Source organism: Misgurnus anguillicaudatus, chromosome 19, assembly GCF_027580225.2.
Source record: "Misgurnus anguillicaudatus chromosome 19, ASM2758022v2, whole genome shotgun sequence".
NCBI classification, from domain to species: Eukaryota; Metazoa; Chordata; class Actinopteri; order Cypriniformes; family Cobitidae; genus Misgurnus; species Misgurnus anguillicaudatus.
In genome coordinates this window covers 22,683,003-22,704,941 of record NC_073355.2, presented here as the reverse complement: position 1 = coordinate 22,704,941, position 21,939 = coordinate 22,683,003, and the positions used below count along the sequence as shown (strand labels likewise).

At 38.1% G+C, this 21,939-nt stretch overlaps 1 protein-coding gene across 13 annotated transcripts in view; it reads right to left on the bottom strand.

Annotated features, from left to right (window-relative positions):
- Positions 1 to 21,939, bottom strand: part of caskin1 (CASK interacting protein 1) — a 91,697-nt gene that overhangs the window by 10,057 nt on the left and 59,701 nt on the right. For 5 of the 13 annotated variants that reach the window (XR_012359190.1, XM_073857166.1, XM_055193023.2 and 2 more), the window contains exons 4-15: positions 21,690 to 21,835; positions 20,666 to 20,761; positions 20,429 to 20,559; positions 12,862 to 12,970; positions 9,780 to 9,909; positions 9,592 to 9,686; positions 8,139 to 8,265; positions 3,959 to 4,189; positions 3,729 to 3,755; positions 2,586 to 2,690; positions 2,061 to 2,176; positions 36 to 132 (exon numbers count right to left, since the gene is read on the bottom strand). Coding sequence is in view for 12 of the 13 variants with exons in the window: in XM_073857166.1 (XP_073713267.1) it covers positions 36 to 132; positions 2,061 to 2,176; positions 2,586 to 2,690; positions 3,729 to 3,755; positions 3,959 to 4,189; positions 8,139 to 8,265; positions 9,592 to 9,686; positions 9,780 to 9,909; positions 12,862 to 12,970; positions 20,429 to 20,559; positions 20,666 to 20,761; positions 21,690 to 21,835 (1,410 nt within the window). In the remaining variant the exon portion in view is untranslated. The remainder of the gene's footprint in view (positions 1 to 35; positions 133 to 2,060; positions 2,177 to 2,585; positions 2,691 to 3,728; positions 3,756 to 3,958; positions 4,190 to 8,138; positions 8,266 to 9,591; positions 9,687 to 9,779; positions 9,910 to 12,861; positions 12,971 to 20,428; positions 20,560 to 20,665; positions 20,762 to 21,689; positions 21,836 to 21,939) is intronic. The other 8 variants (XM_073857172.1, XM_073857176.1, XM_073857167.1 and 5 more) reach the window with 7 other exon arrangements.

The following is a 21,939-nucleotide window of genomic DNA, read 5'->3' as shown; positions in this document are numbered from 1 at the left end:
TCCCTTTAGACAGGTTTAATGGAATTCCCACTAACCCTTGGTGGTAGAAGCTGGAACTTGATCCAGAGACTTGGTCTGCTCCAGCAGGTGTTCTTTAGCTTTGGCAGACTGCGACAAAACTGTGGCCAGAAGCTAGAGGATAAACATAGCTCGTCAGATCAGACAAATACAAACAACACATAAATACAAGCCAGTCAAGTATTCATGTTTGGCTTTGAAGTACAACCGTGGGTTCACACCAGATGCGAGTTCAACGATATGCGCGAGTAGATTACATACAAAGTCAATGCAAAGACGCGATCAGACCCGTCCTCGCGTGGGACGATGCGGATGACGCGATATGGGCGGCGTGTTTGCTGTGAAAACAAGCGTTATTTGCCTCAAACGCCTCAAAAATATTCAACTTGAGCCAAAAATTTGTTTGACACGAAGTTAAATCCCGCGAGTAATCTAGAGCGAGTAACAGGATGCCCCGCATTTGGTGTGAACATAGCATAACAGTGGGTTTACACCAGACGCAAGTTTAATGATTTGCGCGAGTAGATTACATACAAAGTCAATGCAGACGCGTTTTCTATATTCAATAAAGATAAATATTCAACTCGAGCGAAAAATTTGCATGACACGAAGTTATATCGCGCGAGTAATCTAGAGTGAGTAACGCGATGCCCCGCGTTTGGTGTGTACGTAGCATAAGGGGCGATTCACATTTTGCATCTTTTGGGCGCTCAAGTTCGTTATTTCAAATGTAGGTGTGCGATATGTGTGCTCAAAATGGAAGCTACGCGCGCGGTACAATGCCCCTGTTTTTTCCAGGCGCATCCACACCGCATCGAGTTAAAAACATCTAAATTTTTAAGAATTTCGCAAGCGCACCACAGGTCATGTGACAAGAAACAACAGACGGTTGAGTTTTCCGCGCGGTTTTAGATGCAAAATGTAAACCGCCTCTAAAGCTTTACAAGAAGGAGCAACAAGTTTCTATGGGAGTGGATGGTAACAGAGGCGGTCAGGGCACAGGTCAAGTCTTAAAAAAGTCATATTTAGCTGTTTTTCACCAAACAATTTTCAGAATAAAAAAATATGTATTTGAAGCTTGACCTAGCCTGGTTAAAACCAGACCATTCTCAGTAGTAACTGAGTTATGGTCTGGCAAAGCTTCATAGACAAATCATTTCCAAAGGGGCGTCACCAACGGACATCTCTCAAATGCCTTCGTGTCCAATTGGATAGACCGAAAACCAATCACAGCGATGAAGGAAATAACGTGTGCAGAGCTATCCCTACTGAAAAATCCAGCTAAGACCAGCATAAGCTGGTGAGCTGGTTTTAGCTGGTCCTCAGCTTGGTTTTAGCTGGTTTTGCTGGTGTACGAAGCTGGTTTTGCTGGTGTAGCAAGCTGGTCTATCTGTGTTTTGGTCACATTTTAAGCTGGTCTAGCTGGATGTAGCTGGTCATGCTGGAATACCGGCTGGCCCACCAGCATGACCAGCTTTGTCAGGCTGGGAGGACCAGCCTAAACCAGCTTATGCTGGTTTTAGCTGGATTTTTTAGTAGGGATATCAGACTTTTGCCGGATCCAGTCGGTAAGACTCTGATAACATCTTTTTTTAGACATGAAGGCTTTGAGTGTTGTTCTTTGCTAGGGTTTTAACGAAAAGGAAAAGTTTAAATCACTTAAAACAGACGCGATAGCTGATTTGAACAAGTGATGTTCCATGGCGGCATTCATCTTTGTAATGTACAAAATCTGCTTCACTGTCGCTGCGCTGTCATCACCATGTAAAGCTCGCCCCAATGTTTCTGATTGGTGCAGCGATTTCTCGGAATTAGAAATGGGCTTGAATGGCCTCTTTGACAGACTACTTGCAGAGCAAATCTAAATTTGCCTGAAGTTGTCTGGGTTTTCCCAGGCTAAGCTTGACCACATAGTAACCAGAAAATCTAAAAAAAAAAACACTGGGCGAGAATAATTACTTTTTATTTGTTTACAATCCCTTTAAAACAGGTTTGTGATTCAAACATTCATCTACAGACACTTTGCATGTCAGATCGCTTACCTTGGCTCCCTCTGCCTGTGCATGGAGAATACTGCTGCTGCCCGCGCTCTGTCCACTGCCAGAGGATCGGGCACTGGCCACGCTGCCTGAGCTGCCCACACTACTGCGGTCTCCACCTAAAACGACAACCCCCACCAAATACAAAGACAGTCAGCCCGGTCTGCCCACACCACCCTGAACCCACCACACCTGAACTTCCCCACTGCAATGCACTGATAGGACACAGGTGACAGAGAAGAGGTGAGCTACATAACAATGGCAAGCAAAGACAAGGTGACTGATGGAAACAGAACAGTCGAACCCACGCTGTCTTCACTGAATATGCTGTTTGTACACACAAGTACAGACACATCTGTGTGCTGCATGTGTGTTCTGAACTCAATGGATGTCACTTTGTTACTAGCTGATGAGAGACCTTCGATGCGCCTACATGCCAGGGGTCTGTACCCGCCGGAGGGTGGCAACGCAGGGGAAATTATGAGAGAAGAGAAAGGTGAAGGCTGAAGGGGCGACCCTGCTTGTTACCTGCTACAGGCTTGCGCAGCACCCAGATTTCCTCACTGCTGCCTCCCTGGTGACCACCGGCTGGGGTGGGTGAGCCATGTGGACTGGAGTCTGAGCCACGAGAACCTTTAACACAGAAACCATCATTAACTGTGCCCTGACCTAACTTGACTGGGACGGACTGCACTGGTTAGGCAGAAAGGGAATCTATAGTCTCTGACTGTACCTGACTTTAGTCTCTGTCTCTCTGTCTCTCTTTCAAATGCACACACAGGGCAAGCACGCATATATATACTGTATATCTAACACAAATACATGTGAACATTTATATACGAAAGTACATGAGAGATATATAAAAGAAACATGTACTGTATATATGCGTATATACATATATATATGCCTTGATTTGCACACACATAGGTAAAACATATATAATATATACAGTGATATATGATTATATATGTAAATAGATATAAAAAGAAGAGAAATTGCAGTGCATTACAGGAGCATAGTTCATTTGGGATTCCAAAGACAAACCACCACAAGTGCTTATACACAGACAATAGCTATCTTTAAGCATTAAATAGACAATGTCTTACAAAGTTTTCAACACTGTAATGTTCATTTCACAAGGCCCACATGGAATCTGACGATTTTTCTGTATTAGTTTTATAGGACATTCAGCTAAAAACGATTTAATTATGACCAACTGTGTTAAATGAAGGGAGTAATGCCGTTCTGTGGATTCCATGTGAGCCAAATGATTACAGATCATCCATTACTATAGCAGACGTCTTCATATTCCAATATACATTGACCCACAAAAAAACATCTTCATGCCTCTTTAAAATCTCTTCATACACATTCGCTGAAAAAATCAGTGCGTTAGTATTCGAATGGACACACGAAAACACTGGAGAAATGAGACAGACAGATGTTTACTGACATCACACAACGACTGATGGTTGCGGAGCTGCGGGTATGGAGGGTGAAAGAGTGGCTGTGCATTCCCTATGAGTCAGATGTCAAAATGTGAATCCCAGGTGCGGTCATCACAGAGATAGAGGGAAAATGTACCACGAGATAATAAGATCGGGAAAAAGTAGAGGAGCTTCAACAAAGAGAGGTCTATGGACCTCTTTTGTGCGGGTACTGGGAACTTACTATTGAAATCTGGGTCATTGTTGGCATCTAAAAAATAAATAATCGAAGACCAAAATAATGTAAGAAAATAAAATTAAACGTATTGCTTAAATAAAGAGTAAACATTTCAGAAAACTTTAAGGAAGTATTGGAATTATTGAGCAGAGAAATATTGTAATACAAGATATTCCTTAAAGCTTTGTGAATAATAATAATAATAATACAGTGGAGACAGATTAGGGGATCTGTACCTTGTCCACTGTGTGGCTCTCCTGAGGTGTTTGGGGACCTGCTATAGCCAAAGGAAGTAAAAAGTGGCAGATGGGAATGTGGTGGCGGAGGTGGAGGAGGCGGCAGGATATGAATCTCATGATACGAGTCCCCATTCACCATGGCAACGGCGGGCGACACAGGGCCGCACACCGGCCCACAGAGCTGTATCTTTTGATACTGTTGGGTACATGTGACTGAACTCCATGAACCTGGATACACCAACACAGCACCCACCACCACAACAAACAAAAACAATTACACATAAGAGAGGGAAAGCAAATTAATCAAACACAAAAATCACAACAAATCACAAAATTCAAAACAGCAAAACCATAAAAGACAAATCAAAAGGAAGGAATTAGAAAGCTGCTGGGTTGGGTTTTGTTATTGAGCTGTCTGGTGTGAATCAACTGAAGTCCAATGATATTTACTTACAAAATGATATTTAATGCTTTTCAGTCGTGGCTATTTTCACAATATAGCACAGCCTCTCGTAGCTTTCAAAATATACATATATATTGGAAATATAAACAATGTGTGTGGAATGGGTTGGTTGATGATGGTTTTGATGAAATGCAAAGTCTTGTTTCTTAGGACGGTTCTTTAAATGCCTGAATCAGTAACAGATTTTGATATTTACCAGCTCCGCAAATGAGTAGTTTGGTATGTGTGATTCTTTTCAGCAAGTCTGTGTGTGGGTGAAATTGTGAGAGAGAGAACTGACCATGTGTGTACAGCAGGTCATAGTAAGGGGTAAAATATAAATATAAATCACTGCAAAAATGTACTTTCTTACGTTTACTCTTATGCACTTGTCAGACGCTTTTAATCAAAGCAACTTGCATTTCAGGGTTACATTGTAATAGTGTACGTGTTCCCCTGGATCGAACCCTCAACCTTTGTGCTGCTATTAATACAATGCTCTAGTAAGCTACATGAACAATATTTGGAATTGTTTTCCAGTACAGACATCCTTTAAAGGTCACGTTCTTCCTGATCCCATTTTTTAAAGCCTAGTTGCTATAATAGCATAAATAATACATGTGTAAAATGATAAAGCTCAAAGTTCACTGCCAGGTGATATATTTTCTTTAACAAAATTCCCCTTTCAAAGCCTACAGCGAACGATCGGTTTGGACTACAGTCCTCTACGTCCTGCTTTAATGACGTCAGTAGAACAGTTTTTTGACTAAACTCCGCCCAAAGGAATACGTCAGTCGCCAGCTAAGCTAACGGCAAGCTAAGCTGCTATTGAATCACAACACACTAAACAAACTACACAATCAGAACTCGTTACGTATTTCTGAAGGAGGGACTTCATAGAACAAGGAAGACCCGTTTTTAGGACAGTGAAAACAGCGCTATACAGATAAGTAAATTGTGTGAAAAATAATGTGTTTTTTAAACGTGAAACATGAACACATGTTATATTGCGCACTGTAACACAATCAAAGCTTCAAAAACACAGGAAGAACGGGACCTTTAAACAAGTCTAAAATGCATATTTGCTCAAGAAATTAAGATTTATTGTTTGAAAAACATTGATAATCTGTATATAATCTAAAACCAAGTTCATCTAACAAAATTTTGTTTTTAGCAATTTTTTTTGTTTTATGTATAAAAACTTAAAAACAAGACCAAAATTATTTAAGTTGAAATTTAAAATAAAATCTAAAGTTTAAGCTGTAAATGTTGAAAAATGGCATATCTGTAAAAAGCAAAGCAGGAAACATGAATGGAGTGGAGCTTCAGTAGCAAAGCTGTACAGATGAAGACACAGACACTAAAACTTAGCGAAACATGAGTCACAATGAACACAGATTAGACCAGTGCTCTTATTTCCAAACAGAGCCATAAACATAAACACTCTCGATTGAGTATTGAAAGTTTGCATGTGTGAACAGAGGAGTCTGCTTACTTATACCCACTGAGTGTTCCTGCGACACAAACCAAAAACTTTCACCTCAAAGAATTTATAGGCATTATAAGGGTTGTTGCCCCGTAAAAGACTGCTTAAATAATTTACTCCTATGAAAATTCTCTCATAATTTACTCAACACGCATATGACAACTAGTCAAAAGACATGTGAGAACCAATGAGATTCAAAGTTATCAACGTGTCACCATTTTGAACTTACTTTACTGATCTTTGTTTCTGTGGATACGCAGAGCACTAAATAAGTTCACAAACACTCTCAAAAAAATACCATTTCTTTTTTTTAAAACATATATGATAAATGTGATTTATGTGCTTTATGGAGCTTTGTCATGTTAACCCTCATACAGAATACCATGACAGCATTTTAACTCTTTTCCCACCATTGACGAGTTGTCTTGTCAATTAAGAGAAAACATTTGCATAAAAAACGTGTTCCTGATAAATTTTTATGTTTTATTATCTGTAATACCGCGATTATCCACTAGATGCGCACTTACCCAATTTATAAAAAAAACTGAAGCAAACATTTTTTTACTAATTTTAAACTCTGTGTATGTTTTGATAATCGTTCTGAATCTGATCTCTAACAAAATTCCTTCACGAAAACGCAATTATTTCAGCTTTTTGCTAAATAATTTGTATTTTTTTAAAGAAAAATACCCATATTTAAGAGTTTATGAGCAGAGAAAAAAATATAGATAGGATTTTGATATATTTGTATGTTTATACATTTTTCCTGGAAGGCTTTTTGTGAAACTTTTGTGAAAATTAAAAATAAAATGCTGGGAAGCAACTTTTTTAAAAAAAAGGCTGGCGGGGAATGAGTTTATTTAAAATTTGTGTTCAACTGAAGGAAGGAAGTCCTTTATCTGAGATGACATGCGGATGAGTAATTTATGAGAGAATTTTTATATTTGGGTAAAATATTTCTATAACTTGGCTTATGTAAAGTAACAAAAAATCTGTATGTTCCCCACATACCAATCAGGGATCCCACACCTTAGTTAACTTCAAATTCAAGGACCTTTCAAGGACTTTCCAGGTCCAATACCCTCAAAATTCAAGGACTAAGTGAGGGGACACATTTCAAGTGAGAGCAAGGTTACATTGTGTTTTGTACCTTTTAAGATACATTGTTACAGTTCCCTTTCGAGGGAACTCACGCTGCGTCACTGCGGTGACACTTTGGGGACGCCTCCAAGAGTAAGTGCATCTAAATGTGTATATCAAATTCAACCAATGGTGAAGGCTTAATGACAAAGACAGGGTGACGCGGGAGCCAGGAAGTATATTGCTATCTGAAATATTGTCAAAGATGGCGTTACAGGGACTCAGGAAGTATGGCAAGGGAGACGCAGCACCTTGTTCACTTCTCAGGAACAACAGTTACATACTGTACGTAACCCGAGACGTTTTCATGTGTCAAACAGAACTATGCAAAAAAGCATTTTGGTATGAATCAACATTCACATACAGAAGATTTTTTAAGCATTTAAAGCGAACAGTTTAGCATGTGTGCTTAAAAAGTCTAGAATTTTTATAATATTATCCTATGCTACACAGGGAATAATATGGATTTTTTTCCAGAAAACTTTTGCATAAAATAGATTTAAGCACTTTCAATGACCTGTATGTATGTATGCATATCTTCAAAAACTTCCCAGGGCCTTGAATTTTTCCCCCAGATTCACAAACTTTCAAGGATTTTAAGGACCTGTGGGAACCAATATAAACAGTTTTGCTCTGTATCTGTTTGTGGAAATCCACATCAACATATTCTAATTGGCTGTAAGATTGTGTCAGATTACCCACATGACTGGATAAACTGTGGACTGTCTGTTTAAACAGAGTATCTGATGACAACACTGACTGTATACAGTACAGAACGAGTGATTCTCTTGACCAGCAGAGGGCGTATTTCAGCCACAACATAGCTAATAATCATTAACACTTTGGCTGAACTTCCTCACAGCCTTAACCGCCGTAAAAAAACGGAGCATTAAGAAATTAGATACAAGCTAAATATGCTTGCCATTTCCCCTGTTTATGTTGACACAAAAACAGATGGCTCTGTCGGGTCTCCCTGCAATGCAAATGAGCGGCATAAACAGCTGTCTGCAAACAGAATCCAGGTCATGTGAGTTCAGCAGTATTGCTTTTGTATCTGTGAGTGTGCGCAAGATATATTGAGCATTGACACGCATACTGTCCTCTCTTACCCGTAGTCCCGGGCCTCTTACTGATCACCTCCACTATGCTGCAAGGGAAGTAGCCCACTCTGTCATTTCCTGTGCGGTTATCATGAATGCAGCCCTTCCACCTTCCATCTGGATGTTGCTCCAGCACCTAGCAATAATTGTTTATAATCAGCACCTTTATTTAAGATTTATAATGGCAATATATGATCACCTTTAGTACTGAAGCCATCATATGCACAATTAAACTGTGTAAGAGAAGATGCATGTAAATCAGGGTTGTAAATCCAAACTGTGCCACATGTCTGACAGAGGTTGTGGATAGTAGGGAAAAAACATAAAAAAACTGCAATTGCAGAATGTTTGATTCAGAAACATACTAAAGGTTTAACTTGCAACAAGCACAATAATAATAATAATTATTATTATAATTATTATTGTGATGACCACCATGCATTTGTTTTGTAAATTCTTATGTAATAGAGAAAACAATTACAGACAAATTTTAATGGTTCAGTGCTTTTGTGCTTCAAGTTCTGGCAGTGTGTTTGGACACCATCTGATCCTAAACACAAGCCAGTTGAGAAGCCACTTATTTTAATTATATGGGTCTGGGGTTCTCCTTAAAAAACAAATCAGTTCAGAAACTAGATTTAAATCATCTATAGCATGGTTTCCCAAACTGAATTTGTGATAACAATTAAATTATAAAATGTAAATAAATAATTTTAAAATAAAAATTCTAAATAAAACACTTAGGCCTACTAAACAAAATTATGTGTTTTATTTGCTTAATCTGCATGTCATGTGACATTTACACAACACACTTATTTACTTATTTATTTATTTGAAAAATACGTTGTGTTAATGTTAACTTGTGATGTGTGTGTTTTTGTTGCTGTGTGTTTTTTTTTATCGCAACGCAACACACGTCATGTGGCACTGAACCGACAAGTGTATGACGTCAAAGTATCACGAGAGCGATGCGACATCAGATTTCTTCATAGATACTTTGATGTCATACTTGTCGCTTATTGCTGCTCCCCATGAAGTCGAACACACCTTGCAATATATCAGAAAACTGAGGACCAGAAAAGGTTCAATAACAGAAAAGTCCCATGTAAAATAATACTGATTAACATTTTAAAACGGATGAAAAATGTTTTTGAAGTTTAATGCGCAAATGTGTTATTAACTTATTAAAATATTTACTTAAAATCGCAGTGGGTACTTTTTAGTAAAGATTTGATTCGCCTGACAAAATTAGTTTAAAAACCCCTGATCTACAGGAAACCATGTGCAACAGCGCCCTCTGCTGACTACATCTAAAATTGCACAGAAATAACTGATATGATTACAAAAAAATTAATCTGGAAAGTCTAATGTTTACATCCAAGTTTTGTAAAAATTAATGAAACAGAAAAATATAAACTCTTTTAAATCTAATAAATTAATTTAGGCCTTTAAAATGTATTACCGTAATAACATCTCCAGCCTTGATGTTAAGGCTTGTCAGGTCATAATTGTTGCAGTAGTCCTTCACAGCCCTGACCTGCAAGGCTGCTGAGGCATCTGTATGAAAATAAACACATCACAACACATCCACAATATACACACATGACACCTTTTTGTACATCATATTTCCAAAGAGCAGCTTACACTCACTTTTCAGTTGTTTTGTCTCACCTCGCAGCATCTGTTTGATCTCACGGCTGGCCTGGGTGGCTGTGAACTGGTAGACGATGTCCAGCGCTGTCTGGCTGTATGTGTTTCTCACTGTTGCATTTATGCCACTCTATTGGATGCAGGCGTGAAGTAATAATTGGTCATTTTTAGGACCTATTGACAATGACTTTCATGATATATATGACTTTTATCTCTTTTTCTTAAATCTTTGATGTAATTTCCTGTTTTACAGTTTTCTTGTAACATGACAACAAAATGGCTTTCTGCATGTTAGTTACACCATAATGACTGTGGGTGGGCAAACAGTTTCTTAGATATTGATATTTTAAAAATTATTTATAGTTTGTTTTACCCTACCCTGTCAGCAAAAACGACACAAAATCAGTCAATGGGACAGTTTCTTTTAAAAAGATCCTAATATGTGCCATTTAGGTAGTTATACAGTACTGTGCAAAGTCTTGCCAGAATTAGATGTGTTGTTTTTGCAATGTTATAGCGATCATATATAATTGTTTCTCAGTCTCTTTAATAGAACACATCCAGAAAATACAGGAAATGTGTATATAGTATTAAAAACTGTATAAAAATGTCAACTGACGTGTCAAGTTTTTAGGGTAAACTCCCCTTCCACTTGAGCAATAGCAGGAAACTGCAGGATCTCTTAAAGGTGCAGTGTGTAATTTTTAAAAGGATCTTTTGACAGAAATGCAAAATAATATACAAACCTATATTATAAGGGGTGTATAAATACCTTTTAATAAGGAACCATTATGATTTTATTACCTTAGAATGAGACGTTTTATCTACATGCACCTAGGGTCCCCTTCAGTGGAAGTCGCCATTTTGTGCCGCCATGTTTCTACAAAAGCCCTTAACGGACAAGCTTTTTTTTCTAAGTTGTCTCCGTTGATGACATGTTTTTCCGGTGGTGGCTACTGTATTTTCTCTATGCATTTCTGAAGCTAGGGGTGACAGTGGACTGAGCCGTTGGTTGCAATACGCAACCTCACCGCTAGATGCCCCTAAAATTTACACACTGCACCTTTAAATAAAATTAAATCCTCATTTCTAATTTTAAAAAAATTGTATTTTTACATCATTCTGCTCAAAAACGCTCAAGATGTGTTTATTGCAAAGAGAGGTCACAATTAACACAGACGATGCCTAAAGAAGACATTTAGTCCTGAAAATTTTATTATTTATTTTTTTGTATCTTAATAAAATAGATTGAAAAATAAATATGGATGGACATTAAAACTTCTAAAACAACAAGTCTGGTGGTGGTGGCCCAAGACTTTTGCACAGTACGTTATGTACAGTTGTGCTCAAAATAATTCAGGCCAAATTTTTAATTATGGTAAATTTATATTTGACAAATATGCATCTTCTGGCTGGAATGACACAAGAACATGGGCAAAGACTGTACGAAGATGTGTTAGAGATATTAATAAAAAAATAGTAGCTATGTTTTCCCTTCTATTTACATTTTGACAAAATGTCACACCCAAAATTATTCATACCTGTTCTCAATAATTAATGGCGAAGCCTTTACTTTTCGTCACAGCTGTCAAATGGTTTTCATAGTTGGTGACAAGGTTTTTGCACATTTCCACAGGGATTTTGGAGCACTTCTCTTTTGCATAGATTTCCAGGTCCTTGAAGGTTGTAAGGCTTCCTTGCCATCACTTTGGTCTTTAGTTCTCTCCACAAATTATTAATTGAATTCAGGTTTGGACTCCAAAACGACATTGTTCTCCGCCAACCATTTCTTGACCACTTTTGCTGTGTGCTTTGGATCGCCCAGGTCATGTTTTTTTTGCATACTGTTTGATGTTTTGGTTCAGAATGCAGTCTTCTTTTTTCATAATGCCATTTACTTTTATAAGGTTGACTGGCACATACAAAAAAACCATTCCAAACAAAATCTCATTCCTATTTCCAAACAACTAAATTATGTTTCATCAGACCATAGAATCGATGATAAAAAGGCATCTTCCTTGTCCAGGTAAGCTTTTGCAAAGGCTAGACGAGCTTTTCTGTGTCTGTCCTGAAGAATCGCAGCCCTCTGATAGGTGTCCATGGAGGCAAGCCTTGTGCAGTGTTCTCTGGAGTGTCTGCTTTGTTACCAGCATTGTTTAAATTATTTATGATGGCTTTGCTTGTGATCCTTGGATTCCTAGCCTCCCACACTACCAGTCTTGCCACTGCATGGGTCACTTTTGGCTCCTACCATATCTTTTTAGATTTTCTACAGTGTGACACTTTTTAATAATCTTTGCGCAGTGGCCACTGCTACTTGAAAACATTTGGAAATACCTTTGTAGCCTTTCTCTTTCTTGGGAGCATCCACACATAACCGAAGGTCCACACTAAGCTCTTTGATTTTACCCATAACTTGCAACTGACCAGAAACTGACCAGCACACAGGTGTATCAGCTCTTCTGAATATAAAGTTATGCTCGAGAACATATTAAAAGTTAACAGTAAACAGAATTTAAAATGACGCAGAAGATTGCATTTCCTGAGAATTTTGCGATAAGATCTGGGGTATGAGTAATGAATAACTGTTTTTCAGTCTTTGTCCACTTCCGTGTGTCATATCAGTCAGAAGCTTTTCATTTACCAAATAAAAAAATCAACATAAATAAAAATTTGGCATGGGTATGAATAATTTTGAACACAACTGACCTTTGAGGTACTAGTACGCACCCTTTAGGTACAAATGTGTACTTATTGAAAGAGTACTGATCCAGTGACAGCTTTTGGACCTTTCTTCTGAGAATGTAAATTAATAATAAATAAGATAATTAATTTCAGAATAAGATTATGTAATTTAGAAGAATTGACCTTTATTGAGACTTTTCCCTTTAGGCTATTACTCTGTCCAAAGGTTCACAGCATCCAAACATTTTTACTTTTCTCCACTTGCCAAATCTTTTCCCATGCAACAGCCCATTCTTTACATGCACAACATGCTGTATTTGTTGCTGCTGTTGTGCACCAAATTTCCTGCTTGGTGATCAATAAACTGCAAAAAAAGAAATGCAAAATGTCTTCTTACATCCAGCAGGAGGCGCACCACATCAGTCTTCCCACACAAAGCTGCTTCATGTAGGGCCGTGCCTGCTTTAGTCTGCCTGTTGATGTCGATGCCAGCCTGAATCAGCAATCTGTTATGGGAGGACAAAATTAGTGACAACTGTTGGCTCGAGGCTGAACTACTGTACTGTAAACTGTGATAATACTGCTTATATCTGACAAGAGAATTCAGTCCCTAGAGCTTAACAAGAATCGAATTTGTGTTTTTTTGGCAAGACAAGCATCACTATCACTAAAGCTCATATGGAGGCTAGACTGTCAGAAATAAAGGTACAAAAGCTGTCTCTGGGCCGGTAGCCTTTAAAAAGGTCCTAATATGTACCATTTAGGTAGCTTTGAGATACCACTGTAAACTATTTAATTAAACTTTTTAGAAGGATACCATCCCAGTGATAGCTTTTGTACCTTATTTTCTGAGAATAAAATGAATAAGACTTAAGGAAGACTTACGACCCTACTGAAAATACCAGCTAAAACCAGCCTATGCTGGTAGACTCCCAGTGGTATTAGCTGGTGTAGCAGGCTGGTTTTAATTGGTTTAGGCCAATTTTTATCTTAGCTGGTCAGGCTGGGAGACAAACTGACCCACCAGCTGAGCTTAACCAGGCTGGGAGGACCATCTTAAAACATCTACTTCTATTTTAAGATGGCGGGTCAGCTGGTCTTCCAGCCTAAAAAGTGTCCAAAACCCCTTTAAAACCAGCCTGCTGCACCGGTTTAACCAGCTAAAACCAGGCTGGGCTATTCAGTAGGGGACTTGGGCCAGTAAGCAACCACCTGCTGATCCAACATCCAGAAAACACTAGCAAACCACATCACAGCATTAGTAACCACTCACACAGATAGCAGTGAACTTTCACAGGTGCCAACAAAATCTATTTTGTCCTTATGGTGGCGGTGCACATGGTATATTGCAAGACTAGTACCCGCTGATCAAAACCTTCCCTAGAATGATAAACCGTCTATTACAAAGAGTTTGAGGCTCTGACGCTAGAGTAAATTCAATTACAGCCGCAGGACATCAGCAAACACAGGTGGTCTGAGTCATTGCTCATCATGAGAGGACGGGAAACGGTGTAAGAGCAGAAATCTCGGCCCTCGCACATCAGACATCTTTCTCCATAATTAGCTGCCAAAATGCACCGTTTCAGGTTCAGGTAATATCCTCTAGTGCATGACCCCATTGAAAAATGCAAGAGATTAAATAACACATTGACTGGTTGGATGAGCACATGTACACGTGTATGACCGTTTTTGTGTCATCTGGTACTGGCTCATCTTGGAGACCACCAAAGCCGGTTAGACAGGCATGCTCACTTGTGGGCAAATGGCTGCATTATTATTAACAAAAAAGTGTTAACATGATTCTGAGCTATAGCGACAGCATTGTAATATAAAGGTAACAGCTATGTTGCAGGTGCTATGATGCATTTCTTTCACAGATGTGAACAACCAATAAAGCCTGCTTTCATGTTTTCCCTTTACTCCATCAATCTATTTGAATACAGCTTCATGTGTACAGCCTCTGGGGTTACTGGATTAATGATGTTATTAACAGTATTATGATGGCCCTCTCTCTGTTGTTGTAACCTGCACATTCACATGGCTTATAATTAGCTTCCGGCTCATCAGAGCTGGACCCGTGTTAGGTCCGAAGGCCAGAACGGTGTTGCGGCAGGACGCGGAGATGCTGTGGGACCTGGTTTCCATCTAACACATTGTTGTCCAGACAGGCTGATTGACAGCAAGTGTCAACACATACCTTTTAAACACTTTTTGACACACCACTAACACCATTTTAATAGTTTGCTGACATCAATGTCAGAGCGTAAATCCTAAATCCATGTCATCCGGGTTAGCTGAGCTGTGCCAGCAGGATGTACACTGACAAGTACAGTCACATGTTGACATCTGTATTGACAAGCAGTATTGATAATTATCGCCTACTGCATTGATACTCCAGCTAGTGACAGGGCTTGAGTTTGAACCTATTCATTATTATAGTCATGACCACAGAGTTAACAACACTTATTACACGGCTTGTTGGAATGCTTGATTTTGATTGGCCAGTCGTGACATTTGCAGGTTTGTCAAAATAAAGAAGATAACAGATAATAACCGCTCAAAACTAATAACACACGGAAACCCAATGCTGCAAATCTTTTTGACAGGTAAAGTTTAATACCACACAAAATTAAATATAAATATGTCTTTTAATAACATATATGACATTATATTTACAAATGTTTAAAAAATGTGGACATTAGACATTTGAACGTCTTATCTTAATACTGAATATAAACAGGTTTTCCTCTCGGAAGGTCTGCATTTGTTAAAAATAAGCTAATTAAATATTTTTAAATAAATATTTAATGTTGCTTTCCTTACTTTTAAGCTAAATAGCTGTGTAATACGTGGGATAATGTACAGGCAGCCAGTTGTTATCTTGAAATAAGCCCCTTCAGTGTAATACAAGACCCTTCGCTTCACGTCAGGTCCTAATCACACTGCCAGGTAGGGCTGTCACGATTATGAAATTTGGCTGATAATGGTTAATTGTCTAATAAATTGTGATGGTTATGACAATTAATTGCCTGTTTTAGGACTTTGCCGATTGTGACGATTAATTGCCTGTTTTAGGACTTTGCCGATTATGCCGATTAATTGCCTGTTTTAGGACTTTGCCGATTGTGACGATTAATTGCCTGTTTTAGGACTTTGCCGATTATGACGATTAATTGCCTGTTTTAGGACTTTGCCGATTATGACGATTAACTGCCTGTTTTAGGACTTTGCCGATTATGACTATTAATTGCCTGTTTTAGGACTTTGCCGATTACGACGATTAATTGCCTGTTTTATGACTTTGCCGATTATGACGATTAATTGCCTGTTTTAGGACTTTGCTGATTATGACGATTAATTGCCTGTTTTAGGACTCTGACGATAATGACTATTAATTTCCTGTTTTAGGACTTTGCCGATTATGACAATTAATGGCCTGCTATAGGACTTTGCTAATTATGACGATTAATTGCCTGTTTTAGGACTTTGCCGATTATGATGACTAATTGCCTGTTTTAGGACTTTGCTGATTATGACGATTAATTGCCTGCTATAGGACTTTGCAGATTATGGCGATTAATTGCCTGTTTTAGGACTTTGCCGTTTATGACGATTAATTGTCAGCTATAGGACTTTAATGATTGTGACGATTAATTGCCTGTTTTGAGACTTTGACAGTTATGACGATTAATTGCCTGTTTTAGGACTTTGCCGATTGTGACGATTAATTGCCTGTTTTAGGACTTTGCCGATTATGACGATTAACTGCCTGTTTTAGGACTTTGCCGATTATGACGATTAATTGCCTGTTTTAGGACTTTGCTGATTATGACGTTTATTTGTCTGTTATAGGACTTTGCAGATTATAACGATTAATTGCCTGTTTTAGGACTTTGTCGATAATGACTATTAATTTCCTGTTTTAGGACTCTGCCGATAATGACTATTAATTTCCTGTTTTAGGACTTTGCCGATTATGACAATTAATGGCCTGCTATAGGACTTTGCTAATTATGATGATTAATTGCCTGTTTTAGGACTTTGCCGATTATGATGACTAATTGCCTGTTTTAGGACTTTGCTGATTATGACGATTAATTGCCTGCTATAGGACTTTGCAGATTATGGCGATTAATTGCCTGTTTTAGGACTTTGCCGTTTATGACGATTAATTGTCGACTATAGGACTTTAATGATTATGACGATTAATTGCCTGTTTTGAGACTTTGACAGTTATGACGATTAATTGCCTGTTGTTGTTTTTGTTGTTTTTACTTTGGCGATTATGATGATTAATTGCCTGTTTTACTTTTTTATACTATTTTTACAATTTTTTTACTATTATTTATTGCCTGTTTTGGGACTTTGACTGTTATCATATGATGATTAATTGCCTGTTTTTTTGTTGTTGTTGTTTGACTTTGGCAATTCTGATGATTAATTGCCTGTTTTAGGACTTTGACGATTATGACGATTAATTGACTTTTTGTTTTATTGCTTTGATATTTTATTTTCATTTTTTGTTAACACATATTTAAAAGTAATTATTTAATGAATATATATTTAAAAACGGAAAATTCTTCATAAGAAATAAAAATAATAAAGTTTCTGAAAAATAACTGAAAATAAAAATGCAATCAAAATAAACTGACTATACCAGAACAGGCCTTAAATAGTAGCCTGTATCATACTACGGTCATATTAGTACTGGACCACATGTCTGTAGTGGCTACAAAAAAAACAATTCCTTACAGATCCTTAAGAACAGAATCCTTTACTTCCCTAAATTTGGAAATGTATGTTTTACCTGGCAGTTCATACTACTTTGCAGCATTTCTTTAAATGCTGTTTTTTTCACTGTATTGAGTGGCTTTGCAATGTATCGCGTTACACTGTCAGTTAAGGAGCGCCATCTGATACAATCTCATTTATACAGGCACTGCAGCTCCCCCTTGTGTTTTTTATAGAGATGTCCAATCATTGTGGTGATCTGAAATCATGATGAGACGATAATTTAATCATTGTGACAGCCCTACTGGCTTATTTCTGTGATAATATAGTTGCCTCTACATTATCCCTTAAAAATCTATGCATTTGCTACTACATTGAAAGTGGATGACTTACTGAATAAAGGGTGCAAAGAAAAACTTTGGAATAAGTATTCCAAAAAGCCTCAAACATCCTCTGCCAGGACATATTTTAATAATGCATATTTGCCAAATATTAAGCTACACAATATTTACAGTCATAAGCTAACAAAATTTTCCAACAAATGCAGTGTAGTATTAGTTGGTAGAAGAGCAGGACAGTGCGGTCTCTCAGTGATCACGGAGGAGGTTTGACTGTCACAATGATGGATGACAGTGGGCTGTATCAGGGTGTGGATGGGATGCAGTTAGAGGTATCAGCCAGGGACGTGCACACACAGCCTTTCTCCATGAACAGATATGGTAGCTGATACTGAGAAGTCCACTTGACCAGTAACCAAATCCAGCGAGCTTGTGTATCGACACAGGAAATGCACGATCGAGTCAAAGCCTAGAGCTCCTGTTTGAACACGCGGGACTCTTGATGTAAATTTGCACAAGAAGCACAATGGCAATGCAGCGGAAAGTCATGTGATAATCGATTAAAGCTCATCAAAGAGATTTTCGCTACAGTAATTAGCTTGAGCTCTAGGCCAAATTCTGATAACGTTCACACACACATACTGTATCCACACCCGACACAAATGAATTTAGGATAAAGCAAACATTAAATTAAATATGCATTTATTCTACAGACAGAGAGTAAATTCAGGGTTTCTGACCTGCACCATTATTGCACACTCATTGGCTGGTCATTATCAGCGAGAGGACGTCTGTTGGCATAATGTCACTTCATAAAGCAAATGAATTCATTTACACACAAACACGGAGCAGAGCACAGCATGCGGATCATCACACACACAACGGCTCATAAAGCGACTGCCATTATTAAGATTAAGAGTTTCCGGACCCTTTACAGTTTTCCAGTCAATCATGCAATTGACTTTTTGATCTTCTTTATGACTATGCATGCCTAGCGGATAAATGACAGACCAGCTTAATACATTAGCTCCATATTGGTTACGTATTTAATTGTGTTTTTTTTAAGCAAATAATATGTGCCATAAATAACCAGGGTTTATCAAATAAAGTCACAAGCTCCTCACTAGCCACTATCCTAAACTATAATGGATCCATGCTAAACCTTTACAGCTTGTACTGACAGGGAGATATAAATGCCCATACAGTCCGATCACAATAAAGAGAAAAACAATATTAAGCAACCTCCACAGCTGAACAAATATATCAGCATGTGAAGTCATAAATAGGACACCGTTAGCAAGCATGTAAGCATTCCTCCTTCACAATGATTAATGATTCTCTTATGTAATAGCACCCAAACATTCCTGTCCCATCCCAGAACTGCTATGTGTTTTAAACTCTCAGTCGATACACACAATGCCTGCACGACTGTTTAATATATTCCCTTGTTGTAACAGTAATGCCACTGTTTCTTATCACACTGCTGTAAACCAAATGACAGTGGCTCATCGGGATTCAACATGTATCAAATAACGTTTACTAATGTTTTAGGGTGGAATGTGTGGTGCACAGTAGACCATAATATAGGAAGTTATGTCTGTGGTATTAATAACATGCATGCATTGCTAGCAATTTTTAGCATGTGTTGTGTAAGCGTGTCTTTTCTTTGGGGGATCAAATGTACAGTAAACACATGACCTTGAAATATGATAGTATTAAAAACCTACATATATATCCCAAATATAATGATAATTTAGTACCCGATCAATATAAAAAATACCAATACCAATTTTTCAATGGAAATAACACATTACTGACGCACCATGCTATGCTTGTAAATAATAAAATGCACTTCTGTTTAAAAGGATAGTTCACTTTAAAATGAAAACTCTGTCATCATTTACTCATCCTCATGTTGTTCCAAACCAGCATTGAATTTCCCTCCTCCGATGAACACAAAAGAAGATACCCCGAGAAATCATGATAAACACACAGCAGATAGTGACCATTGACTTCCATTGTAGGAATAATATATGATGGAATTTAATGGGTACCATCAACTGTGTGCTTACTATCATTAATCAAAATATTTTCTTCATTATTTATCACAATACTTCCAACATATTGTTTCCTACTATGGAAGTCAATGGTCACTTACTGTTGTGTGTTTACCATCATTTCTCAAAATATCTTCTTTTGTGTTCATCAGATAAAAGAAATTCATACAGGTTTAGAACAACACAAGGATGAGTAAATGATGACAGAATTTTCATTTTAAGGTGAACTATCCCTTTAAAATGCCATATTGGAGGGATATAAATTTAAACAGTGTGTTATGACTTACAGTGAATGTAAACAGACAAGTTAAAAAATGGATAAAATATCAAATGATTACACCTTACAGACAGTGTCAATGCAGCCTGATACCACTTCTATTTATTTAACCAAACAACAACATTGACAAGAAAAACTGAAAACCACTTAAATAGCATTATAGGGATTTAATTTAATAATCCCACAACAATCAAACACAACTTTAAGCTCACTTTAAGTAAACTAAACTACACAGCTCATTTTATTTTAGTTACTACTGTCATCTTTCCAGCTTAACATAAACGTGTTATCTATCACAGTAATTTAAGAGATGCGTGTGTTTGTTGATATTAATCCTAACATTGAACTTTTTTTTGCCATGATTTTAAAATGGAAAATATTTGTTCATGCAGAGAGATGTTTAAAACAGTGGCCTGATTTACTTTCAGTGTCTGGTAAACAAAAGTGCATCGGTGACCCAGCATGAGCCGTTTGACTTCTATTCTTAGAAAAGCATTTAAGCCATGCATCTGACTCTCCATCCATACTTTTCTCTTTTTTGGGGGGGCTGAGTGGTCTCACCTGATGATGTCGATGTGCCCATTCTTGGCGGCCAGATGCAATGGGCTGGTGCCATTTGGATCAGTGGAGTCTCCGGGCTTGGCCTCCAACAGAGCTGCACACATGTTACTGCTCAGGAGCAGCTGGACCACCTGCAGGCCAACAGACCATCATACACATACAGTAACTGACACACACAAGCCAAATAGATTTAGGATGAAGATATTGACAGTGAGCAAAAATCTGCATGTGACTTACCCCAACACGGCCAAATTCACAAGCCAGGTCCAGTGGAGTTTTCCCAGCGTTGTCTACTATGCAGGGGTTCGACTGGTGCTGCAGAAGCATCTCGGACTAAGGGCAGATAACCAGCTGTTAGTAGTCAGCATTACACTACAAGATAAGGGTGTACCGAATAATCGAATAATATTTTTTTGTAATAGTAAGCAATTACTATTGATGTCACACGTCATTAAAGTTTAAAGTGATATTACACAGTGCCCGAAAATAGTCCCTGCTATTGAAAGTAACCAAGGGGACTATTTTCAGGCAGTGCGTAATACGCGCTCTTTGGTTGATTACGTTACTGTTGATCATCTGTCCATCATCGTATAAAGCCCGCCCTGACAATTTGATTGGTCGACCAGCTTTGGGCCTCGCATAAAAGCTCCTCAACGGAGAAACCCCAGACCGATCTTCCCGTTTTCCAAAATGTTGTGGGCAGGGCTAAGATCGGCTGGCACCCAGGCTAGTCCTAGACATATCTGCCTAGAAAATCACAACTTATTACACAATGCTAATGGTCTAATCAGATTAAATGAATTATGCTAAGCTATGCTAAAAGTGCTAGCGCCAGACCCGGAGATCGGCTGAATGGATTCCAAAACCGTAAAAATCAAATGTTTAACTCTAGGGGAGCTCGAAAATGAGCATATTTTCAAAAAAAGTGTAATGTCCCTTTAAATACACGTTTTCAGCCAAACCACGCAGAAGACAACATTTGGCATTTTTCTCAGATATAAATTATCATTTTTATGCAATTATAAAATTGCTAGATGATGGTATGTTGAAAGCTGATACTTTCTCTACCTTCTCTACTTAAAACCAGTCGACGTTTCCAATGACTTGAGAGTGTCTTAATTTTTATAAAATACATGTGCGTGGAACGATCTAGCTTCACAGCATGTTTTCCTCAGGTTCTGGTTTCTAGGTTGTCAGTACCCATAACATATGTCTGATCTTTAATCACACCCAGTGTCTTTGAAGAACAACGTGTACTCACCACGTCATAGTGTCCGTGTTGAGCAGCCAGGTGCAGGGGGATCTGACCCTCATCAGATTGACCATTCACCGAAGAACTAGACTTTAGCAGCAGCTTCATTGGCTCAGACTTTCCCTGCCATGCTGCGTAATGCAAAGGCCGCATCCCTTAAAAAAAAGTGAGGGGTGATTATTAATACTGTAACTCACATTCAAATACATTTACAGTGCACTTATGCATTTGGAAGATGCTTTTATCGAAAGCGACTTAC